The 14626-nt window shown below is 37.8% G+C and overlaps 1 protein-coding gene and 1 pseudogene across 1 annotated transcript in view; one reads left to right on the forward strand and one right to left on the reverse strand.

Annotated features, from left to right (window-relative positions):
- The first annotated feature begins 784 nt into the window (after positions 1 to 784).
- Positions 785 to 1563, forward strand: LOC100730625 (homeobox expressed in ES cells 1-like; annotated as a pseudogene).
- A 3805-nt stretch (positions 1564 to 5368) lies between these two features.
- Positions 5369 to 14626, reverse strand: part of Ube2d3 (ubiquitin conjugating enzyme E2 D3) — a 31292-nt gene continuing 22034 nt past the window's right edge. Inside the window, exons 5-8 of the mRNA XM_063260577.1 lie at positions 13049 to 13126; positions 12184 to 12289; positions 10177 to 10270; positions 5369 to 8304 (exon numbers count right to left, since the gene is read on the reverse strand). Of these exons, the coding sequence (XP_063116647.1) occupies positions 8259 to 8304; positions 10177 to 10270; positions 12184 to 12289; positions 13049 to 13126 (324 nt within the window). The 3' untranslated portion in view covers positions 5369 to 8258. The remainder of the gene's footprint in view (positions 8305 to 10176; positions 10271 to 12183; positions 12290 to 13048; positions 13127 to 14626) is intronic.

A 14626-nucleotide genomic window follows, 5' to 3' on the forward strand; every position in this document is an offset into this window, starting at 1 on the left:
CCTCTCATAAGAATGCACATTTATAGTAATAACAGAAATATACCCCTAAAATTCCATTCTCTTGCTTCAAAAGATTGACTAATTCATAACCAACTCTTAGGACTATTTATTTTTTCATTATATTTCAAAAGTAGTTAAATTCAAATGGCTGACTCATTCCAATTTTCAGAAAAAAATGCCAGAATCCTGTTGGCAGTTATAGTTCTACTCAATTTATGGTACTGTGCAGTACCATATTACTTACTGGAGACTATTGTACTAAAATGCTAAAAAACTAAAATGCAAAGTTAAAAAAGATAGTTATTAGTAAAAATAGTTAAAAAGATAGTTATTAGCAGTATTGTCATTCTGTGCTGTACTCGTTACCCTGGTAACTACAAAGCACCAACCACATAGTTATAGATTAACTGACCACCTTGTCATCCTGTTTTGTATGTGTCATTCCCCAAGTAACCTGTTTTGCTGTGTCAACCATTGTTCCCTTTATGAGAGACAAATGTTCCTGGAACTGGCAGACCAAGGGCTGTGAATTGGCTAACCACCCGCTGTGAAATGCCTCTGACCTCAAGCAAAGGGAAACAAAGGCCCACCTTGTTTCTGTTTTTCATCACTATGTACTTAAAGATCAATGAGATAATCATAAATGAACTAAAAATCAGTCAAAATTCTGACTCGGTCGCACAGCTTTGTAAATTTCATCAGTACTGTGTCGCTGGTACCAGCTTAAATAAAAGTGCTTCTTTTTAAAAGACATCTTGCCCCCTTCTTGACAACAGACAACATCATGGGGCTTGTTTTTGGGGACAACATAGATACACAGAAAGAATATCTATTTAAAAATAACTCCTCTTGGGGTGCATATGTGTTGTTGATGTTTAAAACTTTCTCAGCTTGGCGCAAGCAGGCAGAGGTGGCGGGAAGGCCAGAGCCCTGCCCAAGCTCCCAGGGAAGGGTGTCTGCCTGCCTTCAGCAAGGCATCCAGCCTAGGGAGGGCAAACCACCCTGCTGCTCCTTCTCAATTGAGAGCATCCTAGGACCAGAGAGCATCCTAGGACTGGAGAAAGACTGTGTTCCATCCCTGAGATTTCACGGGTCCTGGGCAGATACCTGCAGCTCCTCAGGGAAATATGGTAACATATATCTACCTGTCCCAAGTCTTCCCAATGGGATCTCAGTACCCTGCATGGCAGATCACCCAGCGACAGAAGAAAAGATTTTAAAACACTAACATTACCTTTAAGATCAAGAATTTGGAAAAAAAACACTAACATTACCTTTCAACCTCAGAAAGACTGTCTTTTAAAAGAGAGATGGGTTGGTATAGAGGACGAAGACCAAGAACTGCTTTTACTCAGAACCAGATTGAGGTACTGGAAAATGTCTTTAGAGTGAACTGCTATCCTGGCATTGATATCCGAGAAGACTTAGCTCAAAAATTGAATCTAGAGGAAGACATAATTCAGATTTGGTTCCAAAATCGTCGAGCAAGGCTGAAAAGGTCCCACAGAGAATCACAGTTTTTAATGGTGAAAAAAAAATTTCAACACAAATCTCCTGGAATAGATAAAGAGAAACTAAGCTTGTAAAACTGCCTTTGAAATGCAGAACATGAAGGATTGAAGGAAATACAAGTGTTTAAAATCTTTCTTGCATTTAGTCTGAATATTGTTATTTTTTCTGAAAATATATTGTAAAGAACTAGGATTGTAGTGGGATACATATTATACGTGGGCACTTTTTTTTTAAAACCGATACTGGGGATTGAACTCACAGCCACGCACTTGCAAGGCAGGCACTTATGCTGCTGAGTTAAATCCCCAGCCCCTATGTGGGCACTTTTAATTACACTAAAGACCCTTTTTTTTTTTTTTTTTTTTTTTTTTACTAAAGACGTTTCTTACATATTTTAATAAAAACTTATAGAAAAAAGCAGCTATTTTTTAAAGTAAACAAAGTTAATCTAATAAATTGGTATGCTAAAATAAAAAAAAAAACTTCCTCGGCTCATCTGGATCAAAAGTATGGTGAATAAAAAGGATGATTCAGCCAGATCCTTCTAGCATTGTTTAGTGATTATTTGGGGGTGGCAGGGATGGAACCCTGGGCCTCATGCATGCTAAAGTACACGCTCTACCTCTGTGCTGTCTCCAGCCCAAATTTAATCTTCTGCAGTTCACTTTGCCTTGTTTATTTTTTTAAAAGAGGTGACATTTGGAGACCCTCCATGCACAGTTCAGTGAGTCCTGGAGATTCTGTACTGGTGTGCAGTCATTAGCTCTCAGAGCACAAGATGTTTCATCCAGAGACTTCCCTCCCTGCCCCAGGGAACTGCCATTCTGATTTCCAAAACAGTAGTTTAATTTGGCCTCTTTTGAAAGCTGCATAAATAGTACCGGGCACTGTGCATACTACAGTGAGCAGAGAGACCACATGTCCTTGTCTGTCACCCTCATTCCGGAAAGGTGTGTTGCCTTTGCTGTAGAATTTGGTGCCTGACAGACAACATTCCCCTATGCTGTGTTCCCATGGTTGCTGCCAAGAGATCTTTCATTGATGCTCTTGAATCAGTCTCTGTCATTTGTTTGCAGGTAATCTACTTGGTTTTGGTTTTTGTTTTTGATTTTTGTTTGTTTTTTTTTGGTGTCTTTTTCATTTTTATCGTTACCGGGGATCGAACTCACGACCGCCTGCTTGCAAGGCAGGTGCTTAATGCCGCTGAGCTAGCTCTCCAGCCTCAATCTACTTGTTTTTATTTTCAACTAGCTTTAAAATTAGTATTTCTTCTTCCATATCTGCAATTACTTCCAGACAGGTCTGATTTTTTTTTTCTCTGTCTCCTGTTTGGACTTCAGTGGGTTTTCTCTGCCTGTGGCTTAAAATCCTTAATCAATTTTAGAGAAAATTAGGCATTATCTTTTAAAAAATTGCATTGTCCATAAACATATGGTTTATTTCTCCATTCTATTATAAGGGTCTACAAGTTTATTTTTATGCTAGTATCAGTTTTGATTATTGTAGCTTTGTAGTAAGTTTTGAAATTGGGAATTTTAAAATCTTTAGTTTTGCTTTTTACAGATTGCTCAACTTTGTAGTCCTCTGTAATTCCTCATGAATTTAATTTTTTATGAACCATGCACACGTTGGCCATTTTGGGTTTTCTTCAAAATTTAGCTATTACAAGTTGTGCTGCTATAAACACGAGTGCACATATATCCGTGGTATGTTAATTTTGGGGAAATACTCGGAAGCAGAAAAGCTGGGTCGAATGGGTGCTCTAATCCTAGTGTTTTGAAGAAACTCCACACTGATTTCGAGTGATTGCATTGATCTACCTCCTACCAACAGTGAACAAGGGTTCCTTTTTCCCCTGTAGCCCCGCCAGCATTTATTGGTTTTCCTGATGATGGCTATTCTGAGATGGACCATGTTAATTTGTATCTTGGATGACCACTGATGTTATTTTTTCATGTATTTGCCATTTGTCTTTCTTCATCTGAGAAATGTATTCATTTCAGACACCCATTTTTTAAAAAATTTTTATCGGTACCAGGGATCGAACTCACGACTGCCTGCTTGCAAGGCAGGCGCTTATGCCGCTGAGCTAAATCCCCAGCCCCTCAGACACTCATTTTTGGATTGGGACTTTAAATTTGGTGATAGGATTTGTTTTCAGTTGTGTTCTAGATGTCAGTCTTTTGTCTGAGGGACAACTGTCTGAAACTTTTCCCACTTTGCGGGTCTTTTCATTTTGATTTCTTTCAGTGTGCACTTTGTAAATGAGATCCCAGTTGTTAAGCAATTCCCATGCACCTTGGTCTTTGTTTAAACTGTCTACCCCACATCTAGGTTTAGGTAAGGTTAATAAGCTCGTCTGTTCTATGTAATTCAGCCAATGTTAAGGTGTTAAAAGTAACCTAGGTTAAGTATTTAGATCTTTGATGCATTTCAACTTCAGTTTGGGGCAGACATGGATCTAGTTTTGGTCTCTGACACGTGAAAGTGTTTCCAGGATCACGAGGCTTCCTTCCAGTGGATACATTTTGCCTCTGTCAAACAAGGTGGCTGACCATGTCCACATCTGCTGTTAAGCTTTACATGGTTAAACTCATTCCTAAGTATTTCAATGCTATTTGAACCGGACCTCTGTGTTCTGTGTGCAACAAATTGCTGCGTGCCAAAAGAGAGCGCTTGGGAAGACAGTGGTGCTTTACACCATGGTGGTGTCAGAATGGCGAGCTGGCAGACCCTGAACACATTTTTGAAGCAGAATTTATGATTTGCGAGTATGCAATATGTCTAGGCCTAGTGGCAGGGAAACTGCTTACACTGGGGTTGTCTGTGGAAATCTGGCCAATTTTAGACATTTTAACAATGCCCTATGAACACACAGAAGTATAGCAAATACGACACTCCATGCTCAGTGAAGTGGCAAGCCAGCAATGAGCCATTAACTAAGTGGGGCTGAAAGCACTTTTACCAGACAATGTTTACACTTGTTAATGGTGGACAGAATCAGGATCAATGGTTCACATAACCATTTTCTCCATCACAGCAAAGTTAGGTCTTAAAACGGGGGTAGGATTGGGGATGTAGCTAATTTCATTCCCTCCAGGCTTTAGGAAACTTTTCAGTCTTTAATATTCCACTATAATGTCTTTTGGAAAACATAAATTTAAAACCCTGTACCACTTACCTTGCACAAGTACAAAGTTTTAAAATATTAGGGCACATTTAATGGTTTTGGTTTGTATTTAGTTTAAAACATGGTTTCACTTTGTAGTGCAAGCTGGTCCTGAACTTGCAGTGATCTGCCAGCCTCAGCCTCCCAAATGCTGAGGTAACAGGTGTGACTTACCATACCCAGCTAGGGCATATTAATGTTAAATTCAAACACTGCAAATGTATCTTCAGAGAGATCTGGGCTCAAATCTTTTCCAGCCGTTATCTAGGCACATAGACAGACCTTCGAAATAGGTTACTTTTAATACCTTAACATTGGCTGAATTACATAGAACAGAAGAGCTTATTTAACGAATTATTCCAAGAACAATCACCTATGGCACGTCGGGTATCAAAAATTGATGAGGCATACAAAACACATTCTCTGTAACCATCAATGAGTAGAGCACAATTGCAGTCATGAGTTACTGGCTTTGGTTTGTCCCAAAGGAACACTTGATTTTGTGTACAGAGGGCTCTTCAGTTACACAGAACAAGACCTCCCCTAACGACGACACTGGCTGAGACACTTTGAAACCCATCATACTAACCCTTCAGAGACCACTGCTGCCCTTAGGAACTATACATTCAGAACAGCCCACACAGTATCAACTTCAATTGTGCATTTTGCTGGAATGATAAGACCAAGTGTCTTTAAACAGACTTTAATGTAACAATTCCTTTAAGCTCAATTAACTTTAGCTATTACAAGTCTTAGGCAGATGTCACTATTAGACAACATTTGGTGACTTGCACTGGGTTCCTCATAAGACAAATTCACTTAAAAGTGTAATCAACAATCAGTTAACAATTATGTCAACACAAAACATGGCTAATTTGAGTCATCCCCCCCATCACTAGCACAGCATCATCAGTATTGTAATACTAAGCCATTCATATTTAAAAATGAAAAGTGAGTGCTTCACTACCCCTGAGACCACTAGTTTACTGTGGTTCATACTTTTAAAAGTGAGTACACCCACAGAAAAAGCAAACTTGCTTAAAAAAAAAATCTGATTATCACATTGCAAACCTGCCCGTCACTTAAAATGTAATTTACAACAGGTCAACTGTATTCATAGGTGAGGGGAAAAAAAATGAGCCTGCACATTAAAAGGTACAGCAACAGTCCAAACCGATACTTAACCTAATAGTCACATCAGTCCTACACATGGCACAGATAAAATCCAATTACTGGTGGGGTGGGTTGAGGGTAAACCCTTAAGATACTTAAGGTTTTATATTGGATTCCAAGTCCAGGGCCTATACATTCAGAACTGTGGGGTTTTCCAGGTATGTCACACTGTTCTCTTATACCTGGAGAAGCCTCTATGGTCCAGTCCCTTAGAAGCAACATGGGAGATACGTAAAGCATCCAGTCAGACACATCTGGACACACTATGATCACGATGGCCTAAGAAGTCATCTCTATAAACACCTAGAATATCTTCTAAGGCAAAAAAACCAAACTTCAATAGAAAGCCAACTAGGGATGGGCCCTTTATAGAAAAAGTTTTCGTGTTTGGTTTTCAAGAACATGCCTAAAGCTCAAACTACGAGTCTCGGGCAGATTTTGAAAATAGTGAAAGAGCGGTTATTTCCTTACCTTGTGGAGCACTAAGTTACTAATTTTTCATTCATAATTTGAATTGCTTTGACAGCATGACATCTAAAGAATCCGTAATTTTGAAAGCAAAAGATGGTTGCTTCCCTCATTGGAAACCAGTTCATCCTGACTGAAATTTTCCAACGAAGCTCTTATTACAGAATGAACAAAGCCAGAATAGCTTCAAAGCCAGAAAGCATGCATTTCACTTCCAGTTTAGTGAAGAACCTTAAGTCCACAAATTATGTCCAAACTACATACTAAAATATTTGTAAAAATTAAGATTTAACACTTATTTCTAGCTTTCCACATCTGTGTGCACACAAGACTGCATGTAAAGTGTAAGCAGGGCAAAAACGTGGAAGTGGAGGCATCACATTTGCTACTTTGCATATAGGACTTGAAATAAAACAATGAGTAAAACAAATTAACTAGAAAAAAGCAGAATTAGGGGGGAGAATGGCAATGCCCTTGTACTACAGAAGTTCAGTGGCACAGATAGCACTTGTCAAACAGAAAAGAATCTAATAGTATATGATTTTTATTCATGTGATGTCACCTGCAATGGTATCTGCTGCACTGAAATGCTCAAAGTAAATGGCTGAACGAATCCATTTCAACGAATACTCAAGTATCCCAGTTAATCACTTCAACACAGCCTCATGACAACTCCCACACCAAAACAGTACTTTATTAATTGACCCACTATTACTCCCATGTTGTGGTTTTCTTAAGGTATCAAGTGTACAAGTTGAAGACATATTAGATGGGGGGGGGGTTGCACCTGCAAAGTAAATTTCTTCAACTCCATACATTTCAAAGCTGCTGGGCCCCAAGTCCATCTCTCATCTCCAGGGCTACCAGTACACTATGTGCAGCACATTGAAGCTACACTATCTGAATAGCTTATTATTCTGCGTAAGTCAGGTCAAGCGACAGGTCAACCTGTAACAGACTGTACACTTTAACTGAACATGGCAAAATAGTCACTCTTTTGAACTTTACATCATTATCTGATGTCAAACAATGAAGCAAATCCCAACAGTATATACAAAAAACAGCTTTGCATTTTACAAAAAATTGTTTCCCATACTGATTAATCCAGGCAGCTAACTCATTGGTTTATGCAACTTTATTGAAGAAAAATAAATCAATTACTAGCAGAGCTATTAGTTGATCACTCATCCATTGACAACTTGCATCATTTACTCAGTGCTATATTAAACAGTGTATTGGAAGATAGATTAACTAATAGCTCCAAGCCTCCTAACAATTTAAATGAAAATTACAAAATGTTTTGAGACCCTATTTTGGAATACAAAGGGTGTTCTGAGTTCCAATTTCCATTCTCTGTAGAACAAGAACAGGTCATTCCTTTATTGACATGCATAAAATACATCACATTTTCTGTTCTGCTGATGCTATAATTCAATACCAATTCTCCAGCCACATCAGTTATGAGCATAAAGTATATCACGTAACCTCAGATCTCTAACAATGGAAGGTTAACAAGAATGGATGCTGCTAGAATAATGTTGCTTCCTTGCCGTGACAACCGAGCATCCATCTCCCCCCCTCAGATGGCTTCTTCAGCAGTTAGAGCTGTGAGGAATGGTTTAGTCTCATAACCAAGTTAGAGTGAAGACATTGGCCACATAATACACATGCTCCATTTTTTAAAAAAATTCTGAATCTTGGGCAACTGTTCTCTTGTAACTACTTTACAGTTTCTAAAAGCAGTTATTGTCCAAAGCTGGAAGAACTTAAGTCTTCTCAGATGAGCATGTGAATGAATGGAGGGAGGTAAACAAAAAATAAAATTAAAAAAGATGAGGTCTGATAGGGGAGCAGCCGGATAAGAAAATCAAAAAAGGAACAGTAATTTAAAGTTTATTCCAGCTATAATGCAGGTTATTCTGATTTTAAGGTAGCATCACATGGCATACTTCTGAGTCCATTCTCGAGATATTCTGTTGTACCTATAAATGGAAAAAAAAATTTTTTTTAAAACAAAGAATTTACCAACATTTTCCAGAGCAGGAGCAGATCTGTATTTTACCTACAGAATCATCATGAAGTCATCTGCAGTGGCTATAACTGGAGAACAGTCAGCAATGAGCAAGCCAGCTGGTGCTCGAAGCAGGATGAGAAAAATGAGACTAACTGCTCTTAAAGTGTTTTTTAAGAGTACATCACAGGTATCTGGGTATCTGTGAGAATAGTAAATACCAACATAAATTCCACCAAAGGTATAAGCAAACTGGGTTGGAATCCTAGACTTTGGAGAAGTTACTTGGCTCTGGGTACACTGTAAGAGAAAATGCCTTTGAGACCTAGAAGAGTGAGACACTGGGAAGGGTTAATAAAGACTAGTGACTTTTGAGAAGGGGTGGACAAGAGTTATGGTGATCAGGACCACTGCGTGAGATGACACAAGCCTGTAATCCCAGAACTCAGGAGGCTGAAGCAAGAGAATCACAAGTTCAAGGGCAGCCTGGGCTGCAGAGTAAGGCCTTGTGCCCAAAAAGGAACCACGTATCACTTTTAAAAATTGCGGTATGGTGCTAAGACCCATGCCAACCTGATGGACAGGAATTGCTAGCAGTGTAACCAAGTCATCTCTGCTCACAAAGATCAATGGATGGCTCACTCATGAGCTAGGTCTTCACTGAGCAAGACAACTAATAGTGGTAAGCATTCCCCATTTCTCTCAGAATTACTTTCTTGCCATTACTTACCCTGAGAAAAAGTCATAAACTTAAATGAATATACAGGACCTAGAGCTTTTAGACTTAAATCTTTAGAAACATTACTAGCTGTATTTCAAAACAAGAACTAAGTATGACTGAATTATCTTTCTAAACTTTACATTTAGAAGTTCTTTCTACCTATTTATAGTTGTATCGTTTAAAAATGTCCTCTTCAAAAAGCTAGCATTTTAAAACAAAAGGCTTTAAATAGCACACAGGGAGCTATAAAATATACCTGACACTAATGCATGCTTGTGAGTAACAAACAATTTAGATGCTTGGGTTGAAGTGTTTTTTTCCTTTACAATGCTATTACCTGTTGGCAAAATTTGAAACACAAAAATCCATCGCATTCCATTATAGTAGTGGAACAAAGTTAAGAGTTAAAATGTGAACAGCAAGGTAGTTTTGATAAAGATGCTCTTAAACTGTTTACCTTTTACTGGTGCTATGTAACTGCTTTGCCATGCAGGAATACTTTCAAGCAGTAGTGACTATCGGTCATACTCTCACGCTCAGCAGATCAAGCGGTTACAAGTAGTTTTCAGAAACTGCCCAGTCTGTTACCTGTGTTAGTTAACGCAGTGCCTGAGAGCATGCGGCACCCAAGTGCTGGCAGCACCATGAGCGAGCGCGGCACCACGATCCTCTTACCCTACAACATAGCGTATTTGTCTGTCCACTCTCTTGCTAACCTATTGTACCTGATTGGACAACAACATTAATCACAACGTATGGTAGTAGTTACAATGCTTAAGCTGAATGTAAAGGTAATTCACATATTTGAGTAATTTAGAGCCAAGTTTTTACAGTAATCAAATTTTTAGAAAAATGTATTTGAGGTGAAGAAAAAGTGCTTTTTCTTCTCCCCAAATTTTATGAGAATAAAATGACTAAGTTTTCATCATATTTGAAGAAAACCACCATTTTTCAGGGGCTATTCACTGTCATATAAAAGTCAATTACTTTTAAAAACAACTTTCTGCACAATTAAAAGTATTTTACCAGACACAAGAATATAGTCTCCCCGGTACTGCCATAAACTACAGCAAAAGAGAAGCCTAACTCCAGATAGTACTATCTGGAGTACTGTATACTTACTTGTCTCTGTCTGTTTTATAGATCCGTGCAATCTCTGGCACTAAGGGGTCATCTGGGTTTGGATCACATAGCAGTGAACAAATGGATAAAAGAACTGCAAGGGAACAAAATGTCAAGCATCAGGGGTTTAGATAAATAAGGGTCAAGAGAACTTAAAAATTTATGTTATAAACTATAATCCTCAAAAAAAATTTGTATCTTAATCTCAATGAAGTATTTTAAAGATCTTGCTCCACAAAAGACAATCTCCTAAGTAAGAAGTGCTAAAAATACCTTTGCTGGCATCAAAGTCAGTACTAACTACTAAACACATAGTTAAATGCAACACAACTCTCAGCTCTGAGGCAAGATAAAAATCTACTCCTTGCTCTTCTCCCATGGATAGGTTCTACAAAATGTCTCTTTGAATCTGTAAGGTCGAGACCATATTCCCAAGAATCTCAGTGAACTGAAACACTGCTAAGCTCTCCCAAGCAGTAAGTGAGCCTCACACCTTTAGCTGTTATTCTGGTCTATTCAATACACCAACAGAGAAGGTGCCAGCTCATTCATCTTGGGTATCTGTGATGTGCCACTCGCTGCGCAGGTGTTACAAAAGACCTCAGGTACTACTGCAGAAGCTGAATATTTTAAATTTAAAAGCATTGGGAGAGAGAAACTTAAGAGTTCCTTTTAAGAAGTTATTAAATTATATATGTTTAAGAACTAAAGAAAAATTAAACTGGTAACACAGAAACTCTGGAAAAAGGCAAAAACTTTAGTTGAGCTTGCTATTAAGTTTACAAAATGTAACTGCCACAAAGCAAAATTACTTTAAAAACAAAACATCATAATTTCACTTGTATTTACAGAAACTTTTCAGTACTACGGTCCATTCCCCAGAATACTAAATCCTTGCTACCTGGCACTTGTGCATAGGGGCATGACTGGAAAAAATTACAATTCAAAGAAAACTGGTCTGCTAAAAGTCATGGCAGTACTAATGCACTTTAGTTTTTTCCTTCAAAAGTGATACTAGTTAAAAGGAAAGCTTGAGAAATGTTGAGAAAGCAATACATGTCATGTTTACTCTACATTTACAAACTCATAAGTCAACTTTTGGTAAAATTATTCCAAAACACAGGTTTGGAAATGTTGCATGTGAGCACTGAGCTTAAAAACAAAATGCTTAGAGGTCTATCCTTAAATATCTTCAAGAGTCAAACCTAAGTCTAGCCTGGCAAGGTAACATACATGCTTGCAACACAAGACATTTAGGAGGCTGAGGCAGAGGGATTCAAAGTTCAAAGATAGTCTGAGCAACTTAGTTTAACCTGATCTCAAAACCAGGTGTGGTGCTATACATCTATAATTCCAGCACTTGGGAGGCAGAGGCAGGAGGATCACAGCATGTTTGAGGCCAGCCTGGGCTACACAGTGAATTCAAGATCAAGCTAAGCTACACAGCGAGACCCTGGCTCAAAAGTACTAAAAGCAGAACCAGAATTTTCCAAGAGTAGCCAGGTGTGGTGGCGCATGCCTATAATCCCAGCACTCAGAAGGCTGAGGCAAGAGGATCATTGAGAGTTGGAGACCAGCTGGGGCTACAAAGTAAGCTCAAGGACAGCCTGAACTGCAAGTGAAATCCTGTCTCAAAAAGACCATAAAAAAATAACCAAGAATGGAAACCTCAGATTTAGAAGTTCTATGAAATCAAGTCTGGAAGTATACCTTTCTTGTTTTAAAAAAAGAGAAAATGTGCAAGTAAGTGGTTTAGGATTGAAAAATACAAGCTCCATTAAAATAAATTTTACTCTTATATGATGATGGGAACTTATGAGGCAAATAATGCTTTCTTTCATTGCTAACTTGAATGTTAACTTCAAGTTTCAACCAATATTGCTAGTAGAGTAAGAAGTAACTAAATTGAGTAACTTACTTCTTCCCCTATTTCTTTATCAAAATGTTAACACAATAAGAGAAAAAAAATATCAAAGCATCAAGACTACTCCAGTGAAGGTACTTTACCTTTAGAAATAGTTAAAGCAGGAGACCACTGTGATCTTAGAATATCGAGACAAATGCTGCCATTACTGTTAATATTTGGATGATAAATTCTTGTTGTAAATGCAACCTACAGTAAAATTTAAAAAAGCCTTTTCAGTATTTTATTCAAATAAAAACAAGCATTGTACATTTGATAAGACTTTAAAGCAAAGCTTAAAATAAGTCATCATTAGCCAGGTGAGATAGTACACGCTTATAATCACAGCACTCGGGAGAGGTTGAGACATGAGGCCACCATGGGCCACACAGTGAGTTCAAGACCAACCTAAACTATGTGTTACATCACACGTCACACCCTGCCTTGAGGAGGAAAATTAAACTTGAGTATTACAAAGGTATTCTGTTCAATGTCAGTGTGGCAAAGCACCTGTAACGTAACTGTTACAATGAGTATCACAATGTCTTACTACACTATTATATTGTGGTTATGCACATGCTGAATTTTATGGTTATAAAAAGTGAAGGGCCACATGTTTCCAATACCTATAAAAGTAGTCACTTCAGAATATTAAGCAACCCTTGCAGCTGAAATCTGATAGCTATAATTAATCCCAATCTGTGTGTGACTAACAAAGGTTTCCACAGGTACTATTTAAGCAGTGCAACATTTAAAGAGAAGGAAATCCCTCCAGTTTGTTAACTTGGCAAGACTGTCTGGCACTTTGAAGACTAGTTGTGTGTGCATATCTACATATAGATATATTCTACCTTTAATTATTCTTAATACATATACACAAACAGCCTCCCCAAATCCTAAATGTACAGAATGTTTTATTCCACTGAAACAGTAAATCTATATTAACAGACTGGGAAGGAAAATACTTGCCTTAGGTGGTTTGAAGGGGTAGTCTGTAGGAAAATGAATTGTCAAAAAGAATACACCGCCTTGATATGGGCTGTCATTCTGTGAAGAGAAAATTATACTTAACTTTACTACTTAAAGAAAGTTCATTGGTAAATGTCTTAACATTTCCATCTTCTAAACATTTAATGAGTCAAAAATTACCTATCTGCCCATAATGAAGACTGTTAATCAAAGAAAATTTTCATCTTTGTGGTGGTGGTGGGAAGACCACTAAAGTTTACTATAATAAGCCATAATGAAATCCAACTTTGTAATTTGCCAGAGGTTTGCAAAAAATTATCCAGAAATCAGAAATACACTCAGCAATAAAATTTACCAAGTATATTTTTCGGTCACTGTTTTTTTTTTGTACCTGGGACAGAACTCACAACCTCATGTTTGCCAGGCAGGAACTGTGCTACTGAGCTAATATCTCCTGCCCTACACAATTATAGCTTTGCAACTCAATGGATCATTTATCCACTACCATGTTCTATAAACCAAAATATTAGCTAATCCACAAGACAAACTGCCTTCAGGAATGTCACAATAGAAATGGGTCTTCTAAGAAAGTTTATTCAATTGGCTTCTTCTCAAAATTCTCATCTAAAACCATGAAATTTTTTCTCACAGAAGCCTAACTGAACTCTCAGCAAGCCAAGAGATCAAGAACAGAAAATCCAAGTTCTCAAGGCAGACATAATGGTGCAGCTTACCTTATCCAACACCCTAGGAGGCTAAGGCATAATGATTCCTAGTATGAGCCTAGCCTAGGGAACTTAGCAAGACTGGGGTAGGGAAGAGACAGGACATAGAATTTGTAGATATAGCTCAGTGCTAAGCTCTGAGTTCAACTCCTAGTAATACAAAATACAAGAAATGGAAAGAAAATAAATCACATTACACAGTACTTTTTCTCCTTTGCTAATTTAGTTTGCTCATTACAATCTGAATGAACTACGACCTCAAAAAATATTTTACAAATGTTAGTACCAAGCTAACACTTGAGAGTCTTGCTGTGAATTCTTTATTTTACCAAATACAGGAGACACGTCATTCTATTTTATGGATGAATGAAATGGGGCTGAAAGCTTAAGAACAGGGTATAAATAGTAAATGACAGAGCCAACATCCAAACACAAGTCTTCCGAAGGCCACTTAACGACAACACTATATTATATTATAAAGTGTTAAGACAGTGACCTACTATAGGATACAAAATTGCCTCTATCTGCCTCCGAATTTCAAAAGCCAACTTTAAGACATGTTTAATGGGGCTCATTAATTTTCATCCCTCTGTAAAATAATCCCAGAAAAGTTTTTATCTTGATGAGTTTAAACTCTAGTACAAAGACCTAAAAAGTGATTGCAATGAAATATTACAGACGTAAGAAAACTGAAAAGAAACACCTGGAATTCAAAGAAAATTTATTTACTGGATAAAGATTCAGGTTCAAAGAAACAATGAGAAGGAAGAGCATCTATAAAATTGAGCCCTATGAACTTTACATGTAAAAAAAATATTTAACACTACAAAGCAGCACATGAGAACTGTAGAGG

This window comes from Cavia porcellus, unplaced genomic scaffold, assembly GCF_034190915.1.
Source record: "Cavia porcellus strain 051 isolate PalLab524CR breed Dunkin Hartley unplaced genomic scaffold, mCavPor4.1 scaffold_14, whole genome shotgun sequence".
Classification (NCBI taxonomy): Eukaryota; Metazoa; Chordata; class Mammalia; order Rodentia; family Caviidae; genus Cavia; species Cavia porcellus.